The sequence below is a fragment of the Sparus aurata genome, chromosome 20 (genome assembly GCF_900880675.1).
Source record: "Sparus aurata chromosome 20, fSpaAur1.1, whole genome shotgun sequence".
NCBI lineage: Eukaryota > Metazoa > Chordata > Actinopteri > Spariformes > Sparidae > Sparus > Sparus aurata.
In genome coordinates this window covers 17199268-17224995 of record NC_044206.1, presented here as the reverse complement: position 1 = coordinate 17224995, position 25728 = coordinate 17199268, and the positions used below count along the sequence as shown (strand labels likewise).

The following is a 25728-nucleotide window of genomic DNA, read 5'->3' as shown; positions in this document are numbered from 1 at the left end:
CTATATCCCCACAACCTAGGGGCACTATGAGGAATATTATACACCAACACCCCTTAATCTGCTAATTAACTTCCACCATGCCTAAGGAAGAAGAGCAATAGTTGTTAGCAATAATGTAGATCATTAAATTGTCAGTCTTTTTTAAGATTTGCGGTGCGCTCCCCACCAACTCTTTGAGCGGGCGTTGGGGAGGGAAAAAAATAAATAAATGCCAGAAAAAAAAGCTCATTTTTCATGCAGTAATACAGATGTAATTAGAGAGATAATTGGTAACTTCCCCATCAGATTACCAACACGCGCCTCTCAACTGTACAAGGCAGCTCGGAGATCTCGAAATGAAAAACATTTAACATCACATTTGCATCCGTTTAACTCAGACGTTAATAGACTTGTCATTTCGTCGCGACGCCGCATCTTCATCACCACGTTGCACTTCCTATTACCTTGATGACCTCACTGATTCTTTTTCCATTTACCTGTTCGCCTTGTGCCCAATTTGCGGCGCTGGTTTCTGGTAATTTGTGGTGTTGTGATTTTATTATTATTTTTTTTTTCATAGCAGGTGAAATGTGAATAACAGGGGTAGGGTGATGGTGATGGTGATGGTGGTGATGGTGGGGGGGTTCCGACTGGTGTCATGACGGAGGCGTTGACCAAAAAAACCTGCCTGTGTCTGGTTATAATGAATGCCACCCTGGGCCCCAGCAGGTCCTCCACTGCTGCATGGGTCCAGGGATAATTTGAATTGGAGCATGTGCCATTGCAATCTGCCCATCCCCCCTGCCCCCCACCACCACCACCACCACCACCACCCCAACTCAATCCCTGCCAACTGCCACACTGGTGTTCACAAACACTGCTGCCCATCTGCGGGGCAAAACACTGGCCAGGGCCCCAGTTTACTCCTTCGCCCGCATTCGGAAAAATATATTCTGGTCGTGAACTCTTTTATTTTTTGTGTGTGTGAGTGTGTGTGTTTTCGTAAGGCAAATATCGCAAAGTCAAGTTTTCTTTCACCCTCTCTCTCCTTCAAAGTTGTTAACAGCATATTTAACTCAACGGCGGTAAATGAAAATGAGATTTTGTAGGATTGCTGCTACACAATAAAAGGGACATTAAACATTTTTCGAGAAATGCCTCGGGCTCCAGCGGCTTACAGAAACAGATAGCATTGTACTGGCGGGAAGTAAATTAAATGCACAGATTCAATGTTTGTTTTTATCCACCTCTCGCAGACACTGAGCAAAGGCAAAAGTTTAGCTGGGAAAAGTGAGGAAAAGTACATTTAGTAGTTTCCTTATTGTGGCAGACATTCTCATTACTTGATCATGGCTCCCTCTTTTTGTGTTTGTGTTTTGCCATCTGTCATCTTGAGAGGCAAATGAACCAGCTGCCATGGAGTGTGATCTTGCCCAATCACAAATGTGGTCCTTTTCAAAGCGCATCTGTGTGAAACCTTAAAAAAAAAAAAAAAAAAAAAAATGCTGATGAAAAAAAAAAGTGTCTCAAAGTTGTTAATAACATTTTGGCTGGAGAATGTTTTCACCTAGACGCCCCCGATTAGCATAAATGCATAAACTATGCCTCATTACGGAAAAACAGAGCTCTTGTGCAGGAAGTGTAAAAAAAACCCCAAACAAACGGATTCCTTCTGACATGTTTGGAGAAAAACAAAAGAAAATATGATGTAACAGGTTGCTCTAGGGGAAAAAAAAAAAAAAAAAAAATGTTATTCTCAATCACACTTCTTTGTAGAACAGATGAGTGTTGAATTGTTTTCCACAAAACACTTGAGACACTGCCCAACACTTCTGCTGGCCCACAGACACTGGGAGGGACGGGGGGGTCGGCAGGGGAGGGGCCTCCGTCTGATCCTCGTCTCCAACCCCCAGCGACGGCACAGCTGGGCACAAAGGATCAGCCTAATTTTCAGGTCCCTCTAATGATCGCCAAGAAGAGCAACCACTAATCCCTTAACTGAGAAAAATGATCTCCTGTAGCCCCGCAGTGCAGCTCCAGACCCCGAGAGTCCAGTTAGGACCCAACAGGCATGAGTGAGCGGAGCCAGGACACCAGGCTGGTGCTGGTCTCTCCCCCCCACACTCCAGTCCCCCAGTCCCCTCCATAATGGAGGGTGTTGAGCTGTCCAAAAGTGATTAGCATGAGGGAGCCTCTGGCTGATTAAATAATTGGGAAATGGACAAATCCTGTGTTGCTATAGAATTATATTTGCATTTTAGAGTATTTAGAGAAAGAATCGAGGGAATCGACAGAGTTTAACATGTTGAAGCTGACTTTGTTTTCATATGAAATATACAAAAACAAAGTAGGATGAGTTTCATATCGTTTTATTTGTGTGATAACAAAGAACATTCCTTTCAGTTTCGTCCCATGGCTACTGTTACTGATAATGGCGTCCCATCAACGAATTCTGCATTGTGACAGCTGAATATTCAAGGATGCGTTCACCCCAAAAATAAAAAAACATTCAGTCGTCATCTTCTCACCCTTACGCCGATTGGAAAGTCAGGTGAAGTTTCTTAGCCCACAGAGCAATTCTTGGTTAGAAAAACAGCGGTGCAGCATTTCTCCTCAAACTCAAGTAGCTGGGGACTTGTTTTAAAAACGCAAACTATAATGGCTCCATAAAGCTCATCCATCGTAATCCCAGTCTCCGGAAGAACAAACATCACCTTTTTAAAAATCAATTTGGGATCTCGGGGGTTTGGGAGACTTGGATTACGCCTAAAAAGCTTTATGGAGGCTTTTTATGCTTTTATATATCCTGTTGTTTTCTTACATTTTAAAATCGAGCCCCCACGTAGCGTCTCTAACGCCGTTTTTGCTGTGAAGCTCTAGAAAACTTTTGTGGACTCCTCGAAACTTCACCTGACTTTTCCATCAGCATGGAGGTGAGCAGATAAAGACAGAATTTTCATTTTTCCGGTGACCTTCTCCTTTAAAGGAACATTGAGCTGAAAATGTTCTATATTTTACAGTACATAAGTATCACAACTCTCAACCCCTGCAGGCTTGAAAAAGGCTCCAAAAAGTTTGCAGCTTGCTGCTTCGTGACTGATGGCACTCGTAGTTTACACTTCTGAACACGCCACTTCTTCTGCATGCCAGCTTCTAGCTCAGGAGCTCCGATGCAATTAGTTTGATTAGCAATTTATAGGTGAAGGCGATAATTGTTTGGATTAGAGTCAGCACGAGGATCAAGAGTAGAGTGTGCAGCAGGAATGATTTGAGAAGTTTCGATGGACATTTGAATAGGTTTTTTTCAGCCGTGACTCTGGGTCACCGAGGGAATCGATCGTATCTTGAAGCGGACTACAGCTGCTGTCCTTCGTGAAGAAGTTAAAAAAAAAATAATTAACTTTTCTCAGAGCCACATTTCTGTCAATAGAAACTTTTCAAAATGTACCCTTGAGGATAATGCACTTCTACAACTACTGATACATCTCGTCAATATGATCCAAAGTATCCTGGTGTAAACATACAGATGATGAGGATCCATGATGGAATAGCTTCTACACATTTTGACATTTTTTTTCCACTTTACAGTGTTTGTTTTCTGATACTTGAAATAACCATTTTTCAGCAGAATGCTCCTTTAGTCAAAAACATTCCAATCATTGATACCAGTACAGTGTTTGAATTATATTAAAAACATCTGAGTTTGATTATTACAGCTTAAAATAAAATATTCAAGCTGCAGCACTTAGTCCCATGCAGTCAGTTACTGTAAATAGAAAAAATGTACATACAATCCTGAAGCATACATATACAAGTATCTTGTGAACAAGACAAATATTCGTTGCTCGGATGCATCACTGATAGTCTGGCTTCTCTGGGAAGGTGCATCCGACCCGTTTGATGATGACGTTGGCAGCGTAGTGTCCGGCCCGGATACACTCCTCCAGCTTGTTCTCTTGGACCAGCGCAGAGAGGAATCCTGGTTGGACAGAAGAGCAAAAGGTCAAACCTGTGACCATCCATCACCTCCAAAAACTGTTTGGGGAGCAGTTAGCGTTAATGCGAGTCAGGTAACTAATGGTTTCTGGGAAGGGGGACAACGCCGCTTCATCCTCAACAGGACCCAAATGATGACTGTTTTATGTGGTGCTATGATAAGCTCATACCGAGTAAAAACAGCAGGCTAAATGTCACGCTCATATAATCTGGACACATTACTACGTTACATAGTTGGCCTGTATCAAAGGTTAATTGGCAATGTACACAGAAATCAAGCTGTGCAGGCGATGATTTTTCATGCCGTACCTCCCACAAAGGCGTCTCCGGCTCCATTAGTGTCCACGATGGCGTTCTGGTCAATGTCCACAACAGGGAACATGGTCACCGTCTCACCTGTGGTCAAGACACGGGAGGGCAGTTAATTAAAGTTGTACACACCCACTTCACACCTACAAGTTTTTGGCTTATTACTTCTTTGATTGTAAAAAAAAACAATTCAGGGGGTCATTTCACACAGCGAGGCTTTGTGATAATTGGAGATAGTTGGCTTTTTCATTTTAGCACTTCAGCATGGTTTTTTGGCTAATTAATGATATGTAAAATGGACGATTGTGACTCAGGTTACAAGTCTGGAATGATATGAACCACACAAGGCTTTAATGTCAAAACATGCTGAGCCTGAAAGAGAAATATATGAATCTGAAACTATGTAGCAAGGGTAAAAAAAAAAAAAAAAAGATTATATTGTAATAACCATGCTCAAGGTTAGTTGATACATTCATTGCCCCATCTTGATTGTCAAAATCAGTCCTGGCGTAATTCCCTGAAGGTAATCGTCTCTCATGTGCCGTGTAGTGCTAGTTAGCAAATGTTAGCATGCTAACATACAACACTAAGATGTTGAACATGGTAAACATTATACCTGCTAAACATCAGCATGTTTGCATTGCCACTGTGAGCATATTTTAGCATGCTGGTATTTGCATTTAGCTCTAAGCAGCCTCACAAAGCTGCAAGCTTGTTGTTGTTGTAGATTCTTGTTAATCCCCTGATTATTTCTGGATAAAACTTTGAAAGTCTACCAAATGTCAAAAATAGTGTATGATTACATTTATAGAGATTTAAAACAGAGACAAGCAGCATTTGAGCAGCTATAATCAGTGACTGTTTTGCATTTTTGCATGATAAATAACAAAAGACTAATGAACTCAAAGAAAATTGTTCTTTTCTGTTAATGGACGAACGGATAATCTAAATAGTGTTTCACAACAAATATCCCGCAGTAGCTCTAATATAAATTTCCAGAAGCAACAGATGATCAAATGCAAAAAATCTCTAATGCTTTAGGTGAGTGCTCTGATAAATTATAACCAAAGCATGAACAGTTGCTCTGAGTTGTTTCAGTTCAAAAACGGAATCCATTAAATGAGGGTCTCTTTATTATCTTCAGTGGATTATATTGCTTCAATTATCAGTAGCATATGCACTTCAAAGAGACTTCCAGTTTAAAGGAGAAGGTGGGGGGGGGGGGGAGAGAGAGAAACAAAAATCTACCAGATGACAAAGTCTGGAGGTGTAGAGTGACATTAAATCAGCAACTTATGTCAGAACAATCTAAACCACACACACGATCTTCAAACAATCCGAGGGCTCTGGTGCCGACATGAACCTTCAAAAAGGTGCTGGAGACAAAAGACTGACATGTGGATAAAAGGAACACGAGGAGGCTGACAGACCTCTTATTGAGGAAAAAAAAGGCTAGGGTTTAAGAAGAACATGAGAAAAAAAAAACAAGAAAAAAGTTGTTTAATGAGGCTCCCTGCTAATCTAACAACGGCTCACAGAATATCCGCGCCGCAGAAAAGACACCCCGCCTTATTAATTTTTGAATACATTTTCTGTCCTTGTCCTACAGGGCGAAAGATACACAACCTGCAGCTGAGCATATGTTCCACACATGATGTCAAGGAAATGGACTGTAATACACCGACTGTGAGAGAAACTCCATCAGGTTGTAGTTAAATATTACATCTCAGAGAGCAGAAAGAGACTGTTCCACAGGTCGGGCACTGACGACGCATCAGATAAAGAGATAGATTGTGTTTTTTTTATAATTACACACTTTGTCTTTAAAAAGGAAAGCAGGTGATTGTCACTTTGATAATAAATGACAATAAGACAAGAATCCTTTTAGGATCAGCTAATTAGCAGCATAACGACTTCGCTTAATTAATGCCACAGATGAAGAATCCTCCTCCCTCTTGAAACGATTAGCCGCGATGGAGAATGTGCTAACAATAAATTACAGCTTGTCAGTTATTCCACAGTTAGGAAACTCAAGTCCTTAGATGTGGTCGTGCTTCTGCAACGCTCTCTGTGGTTATAAAACCGGATGCATTTAAATCTCACGCTGCTGCACTTGTTCAGAATAGTTTCTGTTGTTCATTAGACGCACAAAATAAAAAAAAATATGAAAAAACAATAACCCTGTAAATATGTTTATGGCTGTGAAAAAAATTGGTTGCTCTCTGCAGTGTGGGTGTCAGCTCTTATTAGCAATTTGCATCTAGGTAACCTCTCACATAGAGTGCTGCTCATCTTCGTGATAACACCACATCCAGAGGTGTCAAAATTCACTGAGCGGTTCTGAATCTGTCAGGATTGTCATGTTGTCGCATGTGTGAGTGCTGGAGTTGGATTCTTATTAGATCCTTTAAATTCACCATGAATTAAGTTACTCTTTTGACTGAGCACTAACGAGCATTTAGTGTTTTTTTGTTGCCCTTTGTTGTGTCTTACTGTGCATTCATGCGGTGTTGGAATAATCTGAAAAATGAGTTTCCAACTGGGAAAAATCACGTGAACCAACTCAGATTGGACAGTCTGCGAAAAACTTTGGAAGACGATTGCTTAATTTGACATTATTTACGCAACCATGATGGATGAACTTGGTTGATGGTAAGTTGTACAAAGTTTTTGTACGCTGGTATTATGTTGTAACTGTTGGTAACTGTCCTCATAGAGCAACCGATATCAGTTAGAAAATGTATTTATTAGCATTAACCGTCAACCCATCTTCAGTGTACCGCCCACGTTGTGTTCATGAGCAAGCTGAAGTTGGAAGAACCATTCGAGGGACCATTCGAGCACCATATAATTGTTAAATGGATGATTTTTTGGGCTGTTTTTCATGTCACGCAAGCAATCTTTCCAGGAAATCGCCTCCTTTTCCAATTTATACAGTTTTTCCACAAAAGCTAGCCCCGTTCACCATGCTAGTACAATTGTACAAATGAATCCTTATAATGTTGGTGATCCTTTAGTGTCATCATCAGGTGAAAACCCTGTGGTAAAAGTTATACGTGTAATGTAAGCATGCTAGCACATGGTAAACATGACCTGCTAAACATTGACGTGTTAGCATTGTCATTGTGAGGATGTTGGCAAATATTTGACTCAAATGGCTTTACAATCTGTAAATACAACACTAGTCCTGCATATATAATACAACTCTTTCTGTTCTCAGACCCTGGATGACTGCAGTTCTTAACAAAATAATCCAAAAACCCAACTTTTTCTGCAATTTTCTTGGAAAGCTTTAACAAATTCATTAATTTTGGCCACTAATCACATCACTACACTGCTCAGGTACCTTTTAGAATTTGAGCTAGATATTTTGGTCCTTTTTGAATATGGCAACATGAAGATGTGTACAAATTCTTCTATTTTTTTTGGAAAACATGTAGATGTAAACATGCGAATTTGATTTTCGGCCCCTCAGAGACGTACTCTTTAACATTTCTAACTGATCGCCTCACTGTGGGCGGCATGATGTTGTTTATGGCATACAGAACTTTTTCTGAGACCTGTTTTCGAGAAGAGCACAGCAGACATCCATTATTTCTCTTCCCACTACCATCACGGCCAAAGTTTCTACTCTCCTGCTCGGGGAAAGTTCACATAACCTCAATGATGCAAATTATTACATTTGACTGACATGTTAACTCAGGTTACAGTCCAACAATTCCCCAGCCGTCTGTAACAAAGATCCAATTGGCAAAAATGGCAATAGCAAAAAAACTCCTGCCAAAATACTCTCTGTTGTTTCTGGCTTGTGGTTCATCTGAAAACATCACTTTGCTGAACTCATTTCACATTTCACTGTAATGAGATCGGCAACATTATTTTCAATCAATAAAACTCTCTCTTTTATTTTTTTGTAAACTGTGCTTTAACTCTAACATATTCTCATTCCCAGAGTTTGGTTTGACAAAGTGAGCGAAGCAGCAGATTGGTGTTGAATACGTGGGAGTGTAGTATGGCTGTGCTGTGACAGGTAACCTGCAACACTGGGGGGGGGGGGGGGGGGGGGGGGGGGGAAGAGAGAAAACTGAGAAAGAATTTGAAGGAACTCAAATACTTCTTTCGAGTAAGCTATAATTGTGTGCTTTTGTTAATTCGCTCTTCATAATTCCCTCATTACAACCCTTGAGTGGTGGTGATTAAACTTAAGAAATTCTTTCAACAGGCGTCTCTTTGAAATGAGTATCAATTAAGCCCTTTATTATTGGCTATTCTTTTTAACAATGCCAATTCACAGCACAACGCTGACTGGGAAAATGCTCTCCTGTAAAAAAAAAAAAGAAAAGAGAAAAAAGAAAGAAAAAAGGCGACTGTACATGCAAATAAGACGACCTCGGCTTTATTGGAAAATGAGCATATGGAGCGTTGTTCTGACTCTGGAATTATTACACGCTTCATTTGATTGTGTTCCAGCGCTCACTATTGTTGCTTTGACAGAAAGCAGGTGGATCAAATAGTTGGCAGGTCATTAAAATGTACTTTGATCCTGTTAGACTGTATCATCTAAAACAATTAATACACCATTTTAAATCCTGAGCTGCTCTGTGACTGGGAATTACGCATGAATATTTAGCTAAAAGGCATGAGTTGAAGCACTCGACAGAGTTCAACATCTTTATGTGTGAAACTTCCCCGAGAATACTTCTTCTTCTTTTTTCTTCTTCTCCTGGAACATTTTCTTTTGCTTTTTAGCCAAATTCTGAGCCTCGGAGAGGAAAACAACGTTACCGCTTTCTTGGCAAACGCGACAGGTTAGGAGCGAGTTGACATTCAATCTGTTTCCCTATCATAACCAGCATCTTTGTTCACAATTGAGTTAGGGTAAAAAAAATAAAAAATAAATTACATATGCCTGTAATTACTGTAACCACAGGCAAAAGATCATCGCCAACCAATATCCTTTCAGGGAGACATGAAAGAAAACACTTCAACGTGAGATGCCAAGGGAAAAGGGAGCCGGTCTTTCTCATAGCGCAGAATGTTAATTGATTTAGTCTTTCATGAAGTGTAGACCATAAACATCCTGCTTTTTAAACAGCAACAACAAGTAAAAAAAAAAAATCTGCAACCTTTTATCTGCTGTCACTTTGAGAGAATGGCAAATAAACCCTAAATAATAGGAGTCTTTAGCCTTGTATTCAGTATTCACTCCTCCGTCTACCTCATGTGATTAACATGTATGGATCAGGTCTTTTTTCAAAGTCGAAATTTGCCTGCCTGGCCCCCTCGAGAGCCCTAAAACTCCGCGAGGAGTCGAGTCAGGCTTTATCAAGTCCTTATCAGCGATTAGAGCGGCGACCCCCACTGAATGATCGTTTATTAGATCTCCTCACCGTTAAGGTTCAGGGCACAATGATCTTAATTACTGCCTTAATGGGTGTATAAGCAAAAGCCCGGCGTAGTTCAGAAGTGTCAGTGGCAGCTAAATAAAGGGCCATTTCCCCCTGCTCCCAGCTCTTAAAAGGCACGTTTGAAGCGGTGGTGTGATGAAAGGCTCCAAATGAAGGGCAGGGAGGGAAGAAAAAAGAGAAAGAAAAAAGAACAATAACAAATTGACATCTCTTTTTGGAGAATTATACCACGGGGGAAGGCTTTCTCCCATCCTTAATCACTATAAAATGGTTTAACATGACATGCAGAGGCTGGCAAATGATCAAATCCTGACAGGAGGACAAATTGCAAACAAAATGAGAGATCAAGTTTATTAGAGCGCCGCCTCTGGGAAATGAAAATCTTTAATTCTCTTTTTACATTGACATTTATTTGGCTGGCATGAATAGCAATGTTCACACACATACACACCGATCCTGCCGCAGCGACTACTGTAACAGCTCCGCAGCAATGATGGCACAGTCAATGACATTTATCATGTTTGCCTTTGTAGATGACATCTGAAACACATTGTCTTTCATTCCGCCTGCATTCATCATGTATTTTATATAAAGTTCACAGCGGCGCGCGGCTCTGTCTTCCTGCAGGAGCAATGAATGGAGCGGGCAGGAATTATCCATCACCTCCTGCACAATGGATGGATTCTTGTCCTTTTTAACTGTCGAGCTTCTGCTTAAAGATTTTGTTTCAAATTCTCATGAAAGGAAATGTACTTCCAGGAATTTTTCATACTTTGAAAATGAATGTGCCCTAGTGTGCGTTTGCCCTCAGGAGTGGAACAAGGTTCACTGCACTGAACATCACTTAGATTCTTGCATACATTTCGCATTTTGTGAGGTGTGTTGTTATTGCAAAAATATGTCTCCTTTTTAGCTCAGTTTTTGTTCTCCACCAACTGTCCAGAGGGAAATATCTCTTTATTTAGCTGCTAAATGCTCCACTCTATTCACCAGCTAGTGGCTAACTGTGTCTGTTTGTTGTTCTGTCGAGCAGGTAGCGTATAGTGGCTTTATCAGAGCTTTATCTCCGAAAACAGCAGCCTGCTGCGGCTGTAAACACCACTGCTGAGAGTGAACCAAAACAGTAAACTGACCGGTAATAAAACCAGACCAATGAATTAAAGGATGCTAAAAATAGTCTGGCACACTATAATTATGTGGGTTCATTACTATGAGCATCCCCTTTGAGATCAAACGTGGATATTTCTATTAGTAATATAAAAATATTGATTACAGCCACTCCCACCCTTTATTATACCAAGTCTCTCTTGTGAGTCCAAAAGGGCAGCACAGACAATTAAAAAAACAAACCACGACGGAAAAACAGAGAAAATAAACAATTAATTATTGATTGTTTCATAATGCCAACAGTGACTGCTGGCATTATATCACTTCGGCTCGTAAACGCTCTCACCAGCGGTATGAAATTGAGGACATTGGACACATGTGAAGCCAGAGTCCTGCAGCTCTGACAGTCCTGCTGTAGCTGTGCCTCTCTGCAGTCCCCAGTGATGAGTGATATGCCGGAGTCTTTACCTGAGGCCATCTCTCCCTCGTGCACGACTAGTCTGAGCTGCAAGGGCATCGAGGAGAGACACCCCGTGGCTCTACACAAAGGCAATGGCTCCCAGCAGTAATCGGAAACCATCGTCTCTCCCCGCACCGCTTAAACCTGCAACCCCTGCTCCGTTATGATGACACTGTCTTTTTAATGTCCTGCTAACAAATATGCCCGAATCAAAGGAAATTGGATTGATCTGTGGACCAACATTGTCAACCCCTCTCCTCAAGGTCACTCTGCCAAGCATTTTGCAGGAAGAAGGAAAATAAAAAAAAAGGGGGCAGGATGTAAGAGATGAAGCATTAAAAATTGCTGAGGACTGGCCTGGAGTCCGTCCAAGACAAAGTTAGAAGTACTTCACAAATCAATGCCTGCTCTCTGCATCCCCCACACTTCTTTTATGCTCTGAAATGACAGAACCTAAGTGCAAGCATTTTTTTTTTTTTTTTTTAACATCTGGTGTCAATATTGCAGGTTAACTTCAAAGAAATTACTGATAGCACTCGGCTCTCTTCAGTCGGCGATCTACCGTCTATTTTAGGCCGCGTTCTGCAGTTTTTTGAGAGATGAAGTTTAAGTGAAGAGCAAAGATGTCCAAAAGGGGCCAAAGTTGGGATGGCTTTGGGTAGGAGTTGAGTGGGAATAAGTCAAAAAACACAAAAAATTGCCTACCAACAGTTGCAACAGTGTCGTCCTTGCCCTGGGTGAAGACCACCACTCGCTGCCTCTTTGTGTTGTCCTTCGGGAGGTTTTGGGTCTTCTTTGCGATCTCCGCAATGTCATCTGTCTGCAAAAACAAAACCAAACGGACCGCTGGATGAGCATGTTAAGTTTGACGGATCATGGAGAGCAGATTTCTGAGGTGTTAATCAAAGATTCACAAATGCGACTGGGAGAGGTCAGATATTTTTGATCCTGCCAGACGGATCAAGTGATAATGAAACGAGACGGGCTATGAACCGCTGCGAGAAGAAAGATCAATAGCGGTGCTCAATGATGTTTCCGTGCAGTTACAGGAGAGCTGTAAAATATTAGAATGTCATATTCCCTAAGTGAGATGAAAGTAAGCGTGTGAAGATATGCTGTTGTCAGATAAAGCTACTTCTGCGCACTGAAGGGATAGGTGGTGCGTGTACTGTATCATTCTCTTCCTGAAACAGGCCATCTCTCCTCAGCATCTGCACAGAATGGATATTCTCGCCTGGAGACGACAGAACTCTCCGGAGTGCTTGCCTTTGATCATGAGAGGGATAAAAAAACCCACACCTGTCAGTGCTACTTTATTATTAACTCATCATGATGTACTATGAGCAGGTGGAATGTCTTTATCGCCGTCTCGCAGTGGGGTGGACCCTGCTTCTCCGTAGTACAGCACACCGAGGAGCCAGCATTAAGGGTCGGAGACGCCTCTAGCATCTGTATCAAAGCTAACACTCGAGCACCTTCAGGGCGAGCAAATACTGTGGTTATGGGAGTAATCAGAGAGATAGGCTCCAATACCACCAGCCACACTGGCTCACTCAAACCAATGAGCTTTTACACCTCTAAATGCTTCCCAAATGTCCTTTAATCAGCCCTGAGAGGTCCAGGGAGACCCTGGGCCGAGGAAAAATGGGTGTAACACTCTAAGTAAGTGCTAATGGTGAGGTTAATACAGAGGCTGTTAGCAGGCTGTGGTGAAAAAAAGGCAATTTGTCACTGTGACTCGATGTAACCACAAGCACTCCTCCAGACACTGAATGCAAAACCGCACAAGGCCCCGGCACATTGTCACCCTTTGGTTTTATGTTCGCTGACATAAAAAAAGGCGCTCTACTCAGGTTTAGGAGCTAAAAGGTTCTAAAGGGCCAGAGGTGGAGGGTTAGAGCATCATAGCTGTTACTACACACACATAAACACACAAAAAACAACTTCCAGCTTTTTGCCTGGCAGATGAACTTACCTGACAAGTTCTCCTATATGGCAGGAGAATGCAGAGAAATAACATGAGTGCAGAGCAAATGAATTGACAAACGATATGGTCAATTTACTTTACTGCTGACAAATGGCAATATTTACGATTGTGCGGCAATTGATCAGACATAAATCAACAAACCGTGAAATATGAAAGCTTTACAATGGTGCTAAATTGTGTTTTTGTGTTGGCGCCAGCGAGAAAGTGATCATCTCCACTGCAGGCTGTTTGAGAAACACAGCCAGGGAGAGATTCAATTAGAGCTGCGATGCAGATAGTTCTTTGAGCATTTAAAGGAAACGGCTCACAATCAGGCGACTGTGTTCAGATCTGCTGATTGCTGTTTTGGAGAGGACAGGCTTTTTTTTTTTTTAATCATGTATTTACACTGAAGAAGTGCGGCTGTCATTTCTGTTAGTCATCCATAATGTGATGATAACAATGTTTCAGAATACATTAAGGGTGCGTCGTGCAGCGTTTTTGGGTCCGATTTTGACTACCAGGGAGCAACTACAACAAAATACAATTATAGCCCCCCTCAGAAGTCCCACACCGACCACATAACTGGACATTTACTGAGTTTTTATGAACATCACTGGCCTTAATGGCTCAGAGACACAACTCATTTTTTTCTGCGCTGCATAAATTAATTATAATTTATAGAGTTTGTTTATTGGCGTAGACTAGAACCATATTATTGATGATATAATTAAATTGCATTAATATTTATTAAAGCCTGTTGTTAAAAATTATTGATTGATTATGTTCTCATGTTTTAGTGGGTCACATGAGTTGGTACACATGTAGTAACTCTGTTTGTTAGAATGCATACTAATGAGTCCGGATGGAATAATATAAGAGCTTATCAGCATGGATCAGGTTAAAAACAAGAAGTCGATTCCATTGTGAATCAGGATAATATACTCGCATGGGTGACTTGAAAAAGAAAAAAACTTCAAAACCAAAGAACAACAGGTAGATGAGGCGCCCACCATTTAACTAGCATTTATTAATGCAGACGAGCCTTTCAATTTATGATGACACACAATAAGATGTGTCCTATCTGTGATGCAATGAAAATACTTCCTGGAAGAGAGTGCAATGAACTTCGATCTTACATAATGTTGGTCAAATGATAATTGGTGGTCAGATGTGGGGTTGTGCATCTCTATGCACCAGACAATTATATTTCAATTATCGCTTGTCATAACCTACTAGTATTAATCCATATCAAAATAAACAGGTACTTTCACTTTCATTATCTTCGCTGAAGCTCAGCTATCCTCAACAAACTCAAGAGGCAGCCTATCTTAGAATGTAATCATGGTGCACGTGTTTAACATCCGTAACGTTTCACCACCCAACATAAAGCCCGGTCTTACAAAATTGTTAAAGGCGATCAAGATGTTGAGGATGGGATTTTAAATGTCCAATAATTGACTTCCCTGCATTGAGACATAATCTTTCAAGAGAGAATCATGATGCATCTAAAAATCAATTTTATCCACCATCTACAGTCAGCTGTGGCCATCCTTAAGCAGTCTTCGTGACTGAGAGCCACGGGATACGTCTGAAAGCTCCGGCAAAGTGTGTTAAGACTCAGCCTTTTTCAAACTGCTTTTTCCAAGGTCAGTACCGAATCTCACTTGAACCTGAATTTCAGACATTTTCTAAATTTTCTGTCTAAGGGTTGAAAGAATATACCAATTATACTGATTTTCACTACATAACCTAGAATGATTGTGCAGTTATAATACAGGTATATTACTTACGTGTAAAACTTTCTTTCTATCTATCCATCTATCCATCTCTCTCTCTCTATATCTCTCTATATTTCTATATATATCTCTCTCTATATATAGAGAGATATCTATCTATCTATCTATCTATCTATCTATCTATCTATATTTATATCTATATCTATCTATCTATTGAAGAATTTCCAGTGTACAGCTTCAGTATGAGGGCAAGCAAAATTGTCATCAAAAAAGTGACAAGAGAGAAAAAAAAGGAGGAGACAACTGTGAACCATCTAGAAATGCAGTAAGTACAGCACACGCCACTGATGTTATCTGAGAAATCACATTCATCCAATGCAATTTCGCAGAGTGTTCTGGCAAATCAGGTTGACATGGAAAATGTCAAAGAATTGTAACTACTAGCAGAGTCTACACTTTGCCCTTTGCGTTTCTTTTTTTTTCATACGAGGCCCCCTCCATCACCGCCACCCCCCCCCCCCCCCCCCTCTCTTTTCCCGCCTTCATCCCTTCTCCTCTCTTAAACCTGTCACTGGCATCAGGATTGCATTTCTATTCCAGTCACGTTGATCACACCGTTAGTGATTCTGGATGACAATTATTCACACAGTGCAGAGCCATATTCAAGGCAGCTCTACCTTTGAAAGAGAGAAGGCACTTAAAATACCTGAGCCCATTTGAAAAAAAAAAACGGGGGGAAAAAAAAACCTCACATGCACCGGCTATTTGTGCCTTTTTGATTTCACATTTTAAAAAAGCAGCGTGAGGGATATGCAAAACACAAGCAGAAATCTAGACCAAGGGGAACATTCATTCATCCACTTTAAAACACATAGTGTACATTCTATGGGGTAACAAGCACTGTAATTTTCATCTCCATAATCTAAAACCACAGGTGGCTGTAATTTCGTTATTAAAAGACTACAGTGCGTTTCAGTGTGCAGTGAAGGGAAGACATACAGTATCATCCCCGAGTGCAATGAAGATAATGAGGAGGCTTTTTAACCAGGCAACCTGATGAGCCCCAAGCCTGCAGAGAAAGGCTTGAAACCATGCCCAACTTCTCAGCTTCCCAAGAGGCTTTTCAAAATTCAATAAATAACATCTGTAGGCGATGTTGGGTGCAGACCTAGCAGAGTGCGTCATAACAGAGAGCTGGCTGAACAAAGAAACCATGACGACTGCCAGGTTTCCATAGCAACTGCTGCAAGGCCTGCAGAGTATAATAGCACATCAATCACTGTCCAAAAAGAACTTCATTATCAGCAAAAAATAAACCTTTAGGATCTGTTTAGTGTGCAATTGCTGGTCAACTCACCTCAAAGCCCAGCTCTTTGGCAAATGTGGCCGCCTCCTAGAAAAGAAAACAAACACACACACACACACACACACACACACACACACACATAAATGAGCAGTTAATTAGAGAGTCACAAACAGAGCAGAATGTCACACTCCAGACGTGAAGTAAAGACATCTCGCTTGCCTCCGCTCCTCACATGTACAGCCATGTCACCTGAGAATAAGTAACCCGAGTTAGTGTTGCTCTGCCAGCTCCTGATTTAACAGGCATGCAGCCCACCCATTTAATCTATTGCCCCACTTCATCTCATCTTACCACGGCAGCATGAGATAACACCATGTCAGCCTCCAGCCATGAAACCACCATTGAAACCATGAATATGTGCTGGTGTGTGGGAATCCCCAGCACTGCAGGCATTCAACACCCACTATATGTTTCTGTAGTTTCCTAACAGGTGCACTTGTGGCCCATATCAGGGCTTACGCAAGTTTTTGCTATTTAACTATAAATCATGTAACACTGATGCTACACTTTTCAAAATATATGCTAGAGTTTGAGATACATGGGTAACCATTGATTTCTATTCATTAACATATGGCATGAGAATCGGATGGCAAACACTTGAAACTTGTTGTCTAATCCAACTTAATGCTGTATAGTTTTGATATGTAGATGTGGTGATCCAGCCTTTTCATGTAGCCATTGATTTCCATTAATCTTAATACAATAATCAAAATTATTCTAATCCATCACAGACAACATTAAGTCCGCAATACAATTTACAGTTCTTTGGATGTGTCGCAAAAACTCTTTTAAAAGATGATGCCTTGATGAAGAAATCTTCAACAATCGAACATTTAAAAAACAATTCTCGATTTACAACTTTTCAGATTACATGGCTTCACATAATGAACAGAAACATGTACAGTGTGTTTATGTTCTAAGCTAGGCTACTTCTTAAGTTTTGGCGAGGATGGCTGATCGTGACTAAGAATAAAGGTAAAGGAATAAAGGAATAAGTAAAGGAATCTGTTTATCATTGCAAATACGCTATGTTTGAAAAGTAGAAGAGTAGCAAAGACGCATAGAAATCAAAAGTTATGGCACCATTAAGATGCATTTATAATCTGTATATAATCGCATCGTAGCCCTCTGAATCAGAAATTAATTGTTTGATGTGCTTAGAGATTCACATCCTTCGAGGTAAAGCAGGCCCAATTCCTCCAATCTATCTGCAGTGAAACTAGATCACAGTTTTAATCTGCCCAGTTTTACCAGATGACACTCCTGAGTTTCAAGTTTCAAGAGTTTTCCAGCTGTTTTTAATATTGTATGAAAATGAATGGAAACCAACAGCTGCATGGAAAAATACACAAAACTCAATACTGCCTACAAGTATAAGTTTTCTGTGATTTGTAAATGCTGAAGTTAATATTTTAGGAACTTTGAGCATGTTTCAAGTCGGCTTACTGTTTTTATATATTATACAGTGATCAATGGAAATCAATACATGTCGGGAAAGGTAGGAAAAAACACAAAAAATAAAACATGAAATGTAAACCAACCACAAAAGTATCAAGTTTCAGGGTCAGAAATGAATAGAAACAAGTGCATTTTTGAAATAGAAAAAAAACAAAACACTAAATACACACCAGCGTGATTCACAATATGGTTAGCTGTGATGTCCAATTTAAGCCTTTTAAATGGTGACAGAAGCTGTTGCTCATCAGTTCAGAACGATGCCACAAACCATGACAGACAACCTTGTGCACTAAATTCACTTTTGACCCCAGACGGGGCAATAAGTTGATGCTATGATTCTAAATAATCCAATTATCTGTAGAAGGGGGCTGGTGTTTGCGTGACCTTGGGGAGAGGTTGACAACCTGGTCCTCAAACAGAAGGGGAGGAGATGACATGGAACAATAAGGTTACCGGTCCCTGGAGGAAAGCCTCATGGCTCCCTGCCTTGGATCAACATCACAGCGCCAGCAATATGTCAATTCATCACCACCTCCCTAACCCTCCTCCAACACATAGAGAGGTTAAGAGGCTAGTCAATTAGCTTCTGTAGCCAAAAAAGCACGTTTATAATGAGCACAGGTGAGTAGTCTTTTTCTTTTTCTCATTCCAGTTGCCTTTTTCGATCTATCGAGGGCTTAGGTCTCACACTTGTTTTCATTTATTTACAACCACATATTGACATTTTCTACTCAGGAACGTTCCATCAGCGACCAGCATGAGGCATCTCGCAGGGATACGAGTGGCTTGGAAAAAAGTCTTGTCAAAACAGTGATATTTCATCTCAAAGCATTTAAAAAGAGAGACACATGAATGAAGGCTGGAATAACAATGGTGCTGTTGAGCGGCGCATGCCTCTATCTCACCCTCCGTCTCTCTCTAGTTAGCAGCTATAATATTAGTGAGAAAAGCCTTTCGAGAGAGTGTGGGTGTTAGAAGAAAAGATAATTGAAGCGATGTCTATGAGCCACATGTGTACAGTGTAATCCCTTTCAGGAATTTATTAATTTCCATGAGCTCTTATGAATGCCAACATCAAAAAACATTTGGTACTATACGCTCAGATAAACCTAATATATTGGTATGATAAATACTGTATGGCGGTAAATATGCAATTACTGCGACTGCACAGGCAAGCCAATAACACTGAAACGTTAGGCAATAAAACTCACAATTTCCTTAAGGGGCTTACGGTATTAATATTCAAAAATCCTATGTTTCAGGCTGTGTATGTTTCACATTTGACGTGTGCTGCTTTGGTATGTTGCAGTATACGCCTTTTCAAATGACAGTCCATGTGCTTCTACAGCTGTCGCAACAATGACAAGTGCTTCGAGTGACATCTGGGCAAAATCCTCTCGTGCTCAAAAAAGCATCTCGTTTGTTCGGAGATTGCTGTGATTGCATGCTCGTCTTTGATGATCCGCTCCGAGTCAGATTCCGGAGGAGAGAGGGAGAGAGAAGGCTGTTGCAGATTTTCGGGGGCCTCACGAGTTCTCCTCCTTCTCCTCCTCGGGCAAACAAGGTAAAAGATAACAAGGCGGGCTTGAGTGCATGAGCCCTCTGCAGCCATAGTTAGTATAAAGCTATCAGAATGTGTGAGATGTTGCTGCTGTCAGAGGCTTAAACAGTCAAAGGGATATTTTTAGAGAGCTTAAGCTAATAATCCAGAGCCCAGTCAGGGGGCGGGAGTCTACAATATCTTGCCAAGCAAAATGAAAGAGGAAATACACACTTCATGCAAAGGGCAGTTTTCACACTTTGTTTTCCTTGACACTGTATGTCACAGGAGCCTAGCATGCCCGGTTTGGAAACGATCCGAGGTGCCACACAGTATGTGGGTATTCTCTGTGAGGCTATCCATAACCGTATAGACTTTATTTCCTTCTTCCTAACGAAGCTAAATTGCTCTATCTAGATCCAGTCTTTATCTAATAGAGGAGCAAAGTGGGTATGAAGGGTTCTGGAAATAAAAAAAACCTGATTCATTTTCTCAGAGATTATGTTAGGTGACTTGCAGTTGGGGCACTTCTGAGAGGTCGGATCGACAGCAGCATTAACTCCATCTGCCTGGCCAATGTAACTCCAATCTTTAGGCCTAGTCCACACATACACGTTTCCTGTTGGAAAAAGGGTTTGCGAAGTCCTTACAACACACCTGAAAACACATATGACATTGCCAAGTACACTGGGCATAGTGTTCCAGTGTTAACAGGAAGTAGGTTGTACAATGTGGTTGGTTGCTTGGTTACAGAAAATACTATGAGCGAGGCAGAGAAACGTGACTACTCTTCACAGAATACTCCTGGATAATGCTATTTTTATTAAAACAGTCAGCAGCCATTTAGTTTACCTTTCCTATGACTGCAGTGTCAATATAATAGACAATAGATTCCCCTAATATTTTATCACATATGGATTTTACAATACAACTGGTAAGCGAATACTGGTGCCTGCATCATTGTTTCCAAAAATCTCTGTTTCACAAAAAAAATTATTATGAAGTTTGTGAATTTCTGGTGTACAAAAGGCCTCAACCTAAAGAAAAAGCTTGTTTCAAGAGAAATACACCTGTGTGTGGACCGTGTCTTATTCACTCTTCTTTTATATCCATTTTTATTCTCTACCAGCTCATGCTTTGTTTAAGGTGATAACATGTTCAGCCGTTGGTTGCTAACATTGCTAACTGTGTGCAAGTCTGTTTGGTGTTGAGCTGGCAGTATACAGCAGTTTTTTTTGTTGTTGTTTCTTTTAGCCTTTTGCTTCCTTGTCTGTAAAGAATTCTTGGGAGAAAAGTCAGACTGAGCCAGAGCAGTAAAGTTGTCGATCCAAGAACCAAAACAGTTTCTGGTTTACTACTCTGCATTTGAACAGACATTTCCTGCTTGCCATAACATTTAATGCATACAAGTTTGCCCTTAAAGATACAATATGTCACATTTGATTATTGAAAAAAAACTAAAACTGACTGTTATTATACAGTTAGTTGAGTTGTGTATGAACATTATCCCAAATATTTCCAACAATGTTGAAAAGTAACGGGGGTGTTGGTCGCCTGTTGCAAGTCACATCGGATAGATTTCCATCAGCTGTTCAACAAGAAAGTCGTTTACTTCAATTCACAATGCCATCACATTGTTTTGTTCTGAATTCATTGTTTTGATTGTGAGACCCCTTAAGGCAGAAATGACATACTGTGCCTTTAAAGCACCACATTAGAAGAAGAAACCTGACAGAGATTAAATTAATAAAACAAGAGGATTTATTGGCTGTCCTGATAAAATGTTCCGAACAACAAACCGAAGCACGTATTTTGTTTTCCATCCCCTGTTTAACAAGTTGTTGAGCATATATCACAGCAGGAGTGAGTCGAGAAAAAAAAAAGAAAAAAAAAAAAAAATCCAATTTCAGTGTTTCCCAAAGAATCTAAATCAAAGAGCAAACCTCTGTGCTAAGGTTAATAAAAGTTGATAAGCTGAGAAGCGTAACTCCCCTGGGGACTTTCAGAAAATAGGCATTTGCTTGACCGTGTTAGCCTAAGCTGATGCCGAAGCAGAAATTGAATTGTATTTGACATTGTGTGGAGATACTGAAGAGGGTATAGCCCTGACAAGTATTTATTTTATTTTTTAATTTTTTTACAACAACACCTGTCTTTTCTTCTTCCTTTCTGGGCATTTCAATAAGAGCTCATTTCAAAAGACTTCAGAGTTATAAGCCTGCAAGTATTTAGCAGAGAACTGACTTCCACAATTGCAGAACTAACTTGAAAACATTATGATAGGGTTGGAAAATATGTCTAACTGGTTCGGTCGTAAAACTGTGCAAACTGAAGGGGGAACAAATTATCAGGTCTGGACACATCATTTGGAAATGTCAAATCACTTAACGTAGAAGCCTTTTAAACCAAACTGAGCATGACTGGGTCACGACATCCCAAAATAATTCAGCCAATTATCACTACTTACAGATATATACAACAATGACATAGGACATATTTTTCCTGATTCCCTGCATGTAAGCATAAGACATCACTGAGGCGAGTCAGACAGCTTCCATAAATGCCCAGTAAAAACAACATCTGGCATTCAACTCAAGCGTTTCCAGCCAGATTACTACAGCATACATTACAGGCTGGTGGGTGGGGGGTTGGAGAATGAATAACTAATCAAGGCGATGGCATCAGTGGGGATTGTTAGTGCCCTTGACGTGGCCTCTGGGTCACAAACATGACTCCTCCTGGATGTTGGGACGTCAGCCCCCAGCACGAGTCCAGGTGCCGCTGAACGGGAAGCTGCCACCTCGATGATATGTGGGCTGATAATATGATCACGCTAGCTGATAGAACCTCGCTCACGCTGGGCGGAGGGAAGGCGGCCGCCTGCTACTGTGCAGGACAGATTAGGAGGAATAAATCACCTGTGCCGAGCCCTCCCGTAGCTCCCAGGAGAATGCAGCAATCCTGCTCAAGCATGACATGCCACAAACATGAGGGTAAACACGCACGCCGAGCAACACACTCCAGAGAGGCAGGAGTCGCTTTTTACTGCCTCTGGGAATTTACTCAAGAACGACTGATGGCATTTCACTTCACATTTTTACCAAGCCATTAAGTGGTATGTTTCATCTCTACCTAGTTATTTTCTTACATTCGGGTGTGATCGTACAAGTTCAATCTGCAACTCAGTAATTTTTTCGGTACTGACAGATTTACATCCGCGTGAACAGGCAGTTTAAGCTGGATTTTGAAACCAGGGCTTCCTACAACTCCCAAATGCATTACCTGCAATTTGTCTTCTCCTAAGTGTTTCTCTAACATCTTGGAGCAAAGTTGTGAAAAGCATAAAAAAAAAACACTTGCTGGAAATATAATTAAAGAAAATAAATAACTGCATTATTTCCCCCTGTACTTTAAACAGCTTTGTCCAGATGGTGTATTGTTGTGAGAAAGAGCATTTACATTTGCGATACCGTCTGCAGTGCATGAGATGGTGTTAATTTCTTAACTTCTGTCAAACCTCTCTGCTCGCCTCAGGATATGTTCATTATATAATGTACTGCTGTGAACGTCAATATCTCCTCCTAGAAATATGAACGTCTCTATTATGTCTGTTTGCCTCAAATCCAAATCGCTGATCTGTTACTGATTCAGCGTCTACTTCAATTATATGGATATTTTTCTAAACGGCTTCCTACATACTACTTTCATAAAGCCTGCATTAAAACAAAACATTTTCTGATGTCTGAATAGCCCTGTATTATGATAACAGAGTCTGCATGTTTTCCCATAATAATCTGTGAAGTGTCTGATAGACATCTAAACCATGAACTGAGGTTCATTTTGCAGTTTTCAATGGAAGCGCTGTGGACAGATGGTGTTCTTGGTGCAAACTTGCAGACATGGATTGGGCTTTTCCGCAGCAAGGATCCACTTCGGTCCAGATTCTGTTGACGACCATAAGAGACTGTGACAACCGAAGGATCGGTATCGGGGGCCGATCCGGGCATATTGATGACAATCTGATCCATTGGGCTGTGAATGTGTTTCGTCCACCTCAGCATGCTTGTGTTGCGGCTAGTAAGGGAAAATTCTTCCTGTGGAATTTGAAAGTAGCTAATTCTCTGAAGAATTACAGACTCAATGCGATAAATCAAATCTCTCTACTTCATGCTGCGCGGAGAGAAGACCCAAGCATGGCTGTTCTCTTTCTTACAGACTTTCAGATTGCCTTGCCTTGCTTTTTGATCATGTCGTCCTCAGTGGAATGGCTCTTTTACGATGTCTCTTAGGTGACTGTCAGCTGACTCTCATCTGACCATCTAACAACTTCATCACAATGGTTTTCTTAATATCAAACCAATATGTTCGGCTAAAACTGGGACACTTCTGTTTTTGATCAAGTAGCTTATGAAAATATATAAATAATAAATAAAATATGTCATATTAAAGTACTGTGCAGCTGTTATTTCAATCCACACAAGTAACTATAAGTATCTGATAGGACTTGAGCGGATGTCCATTATTAATGGACTTGAATCAAGCCAAAAACTCTTGATTGGGACATCCCCAACAATCACACTGTACTTAAAATGTGTACTCATTTTGACCTTAAGGCTAAAAAACATCACACACTTTGGAGACTTTATTTGTTTAAATGAATGGCTTTAAAGTTTTACTACACCGAAATACAGGGTGTGCAACTTTATCCACATTAGTCGTGTTAGATTCATTAAAAAGCACAGAATACAGCAGAGTCTGTTTGGATGAGATTTGTTCAAACTTGTGCAAGTGCAGGGTTGACCTAAGCTTCCGATGTGACCAATTTCAACAGTGCCCTTGCCTGCCAGTCCATTACACACCTCTAGCAACAGCCTCTGCTCCCATCTATCTCAGCCTGCCTACAAGGGCAGGAGAAAGGTCTCTTAGCAAGCCAACAGGGACTGCAGCAGCACCTACAGCACAGGTCCAAAGGTTAAACAATTGGAAACATGTGCAGTACATAAATATCTCTGCTGATAGCAATCTCAGCATGGGGAAAGCAGGGTTTGCATAAGGGGCTCAGAACAGAGGATGTAACCTCAGATAGAGACAGGGAGGCATTCAGCCAGTCTGGTGGGGCTAATGGAAGCCGGGGCAGCGGCAGTAGCAGCTTTGTACTGGGGGGAGTTAGTTATCAGCCTGATGGCCTTATCAGCACTGAGGGCCTCTATCACACATCTCACCTCTGGGCTCTAACAAGGGGTCAGCCCACAACGTCAGACTGCCAGCGTCTGGCTCTCTCGACTATGGATGGATGAAAAAACTGTGGTCTGCTCAAAAAGCAGAACCAATGCAGAGGCTTTTCACTAGTTCTTACTACTGTCATTCCTCTTAAATGTCGAGCTGATTTTAGAATTTAAAGACTTCTTGTGCACATTTCAAACATGAAATATATATATATATATATATATATATATATATATATATATATATATATATATATATATATATATATATATATATATATATATATATATATATATATATATATATATATATATATATATATATATATATATATATACATATACATACATACATACATACACACACATATATATATATATATATATATATATATATATATATATATATATATATATATATATATATATATATATATATATATATACACCTCGATTCAGTAGCTCTGACCTTGCTTTATAGAATAACTTACTCGAGAAAATACAAGCTGCTAACACAAGTGAGAACTCCTTTTGTTCTCAAGTGAAGTTTTACTTTTGTAAGTTTTTATTGATTGTCTGAAAGTTTGTTTGGTCAAGGTTCACCTGATTGAATTTTTCAGGATTCAGGTCTTCCACAGTTCGAGGATTACTTTTTCTTAGTCACACACATAAAAAGAAACTGAATAGCAATGTTAATACCAGCTCTTAGGGGCACAATTCCAGGGTCAATACATCAATTTATCTTAAAAATGCAATTTAATAGAAATAATGCGTTCAGGTGAAACAGCAAGGTAGAGGATTGTTGCGCACTCGCAGAGTTTAAGTTCTTTAAATGCCCTCTAGTTATAACTGCTGCTGGAGGCCTTGAAAACTTTTTTTTATTAAACAATAGTGGTTATTTTGCATGAAAGATTTATGTATTTGCGCTTCGTTCGTGGTCTTCTGTCTGGCCTGTGGAAAGAAGAAGCCGCACCACAGAGGAACAATACAAGAGTCCACACAATTTTGATTTGTTTGCTTATGTTGCAAGTCAAAATTGATTTCAACAGACCCACACTGTCCTGAGGAACCGGATTAGGTTCCTTTATGACTTTTAGCAACTATTTATTTGTAGTTAAAGACGATTTCTTTAAGGTTTTATTTCGACTGCTGTATTTAGTCAGAAATACTCAATG

General features: G+C 40.4%; 1 protein-coding gene across 6 annotated transcripts in view; it reads right to left on the bottom strand.

Moving 5' to 3' along the window:
- Positions 1-2332: 2332 nt before the first annotated feature.
- Positions 2333-25728, bottom strand: part of adkb (adenosine kinase b) — a 114452-nt gene continuing 91056 nt past the window's right edge. For all 6 annotated transcript variants that reach the window (XM_030401471.1, XM_030401469.1, XM_030401473.1 and 3 more), the window contains 4 exons: positions 16322-16357; positions 11965-12079; positions 4285-4371; positions 2333-3958 (listed from right to left, as the gene is read on the bottom strand). In XM_030401471.1, the coding sequence (XP_030257331.1) occupies positions 3834-3958; positions 4285-4371; positions 11965-12079; positions 16322-16357 (363 nt within the window). In that variant the 3' untranslated portion in view covers positions 2333-3833. The remainder of the gene's footprint in view (positions 3959-4284; positions 4372-11964; positions 12080-16321; positions 16358-25728) is intronic.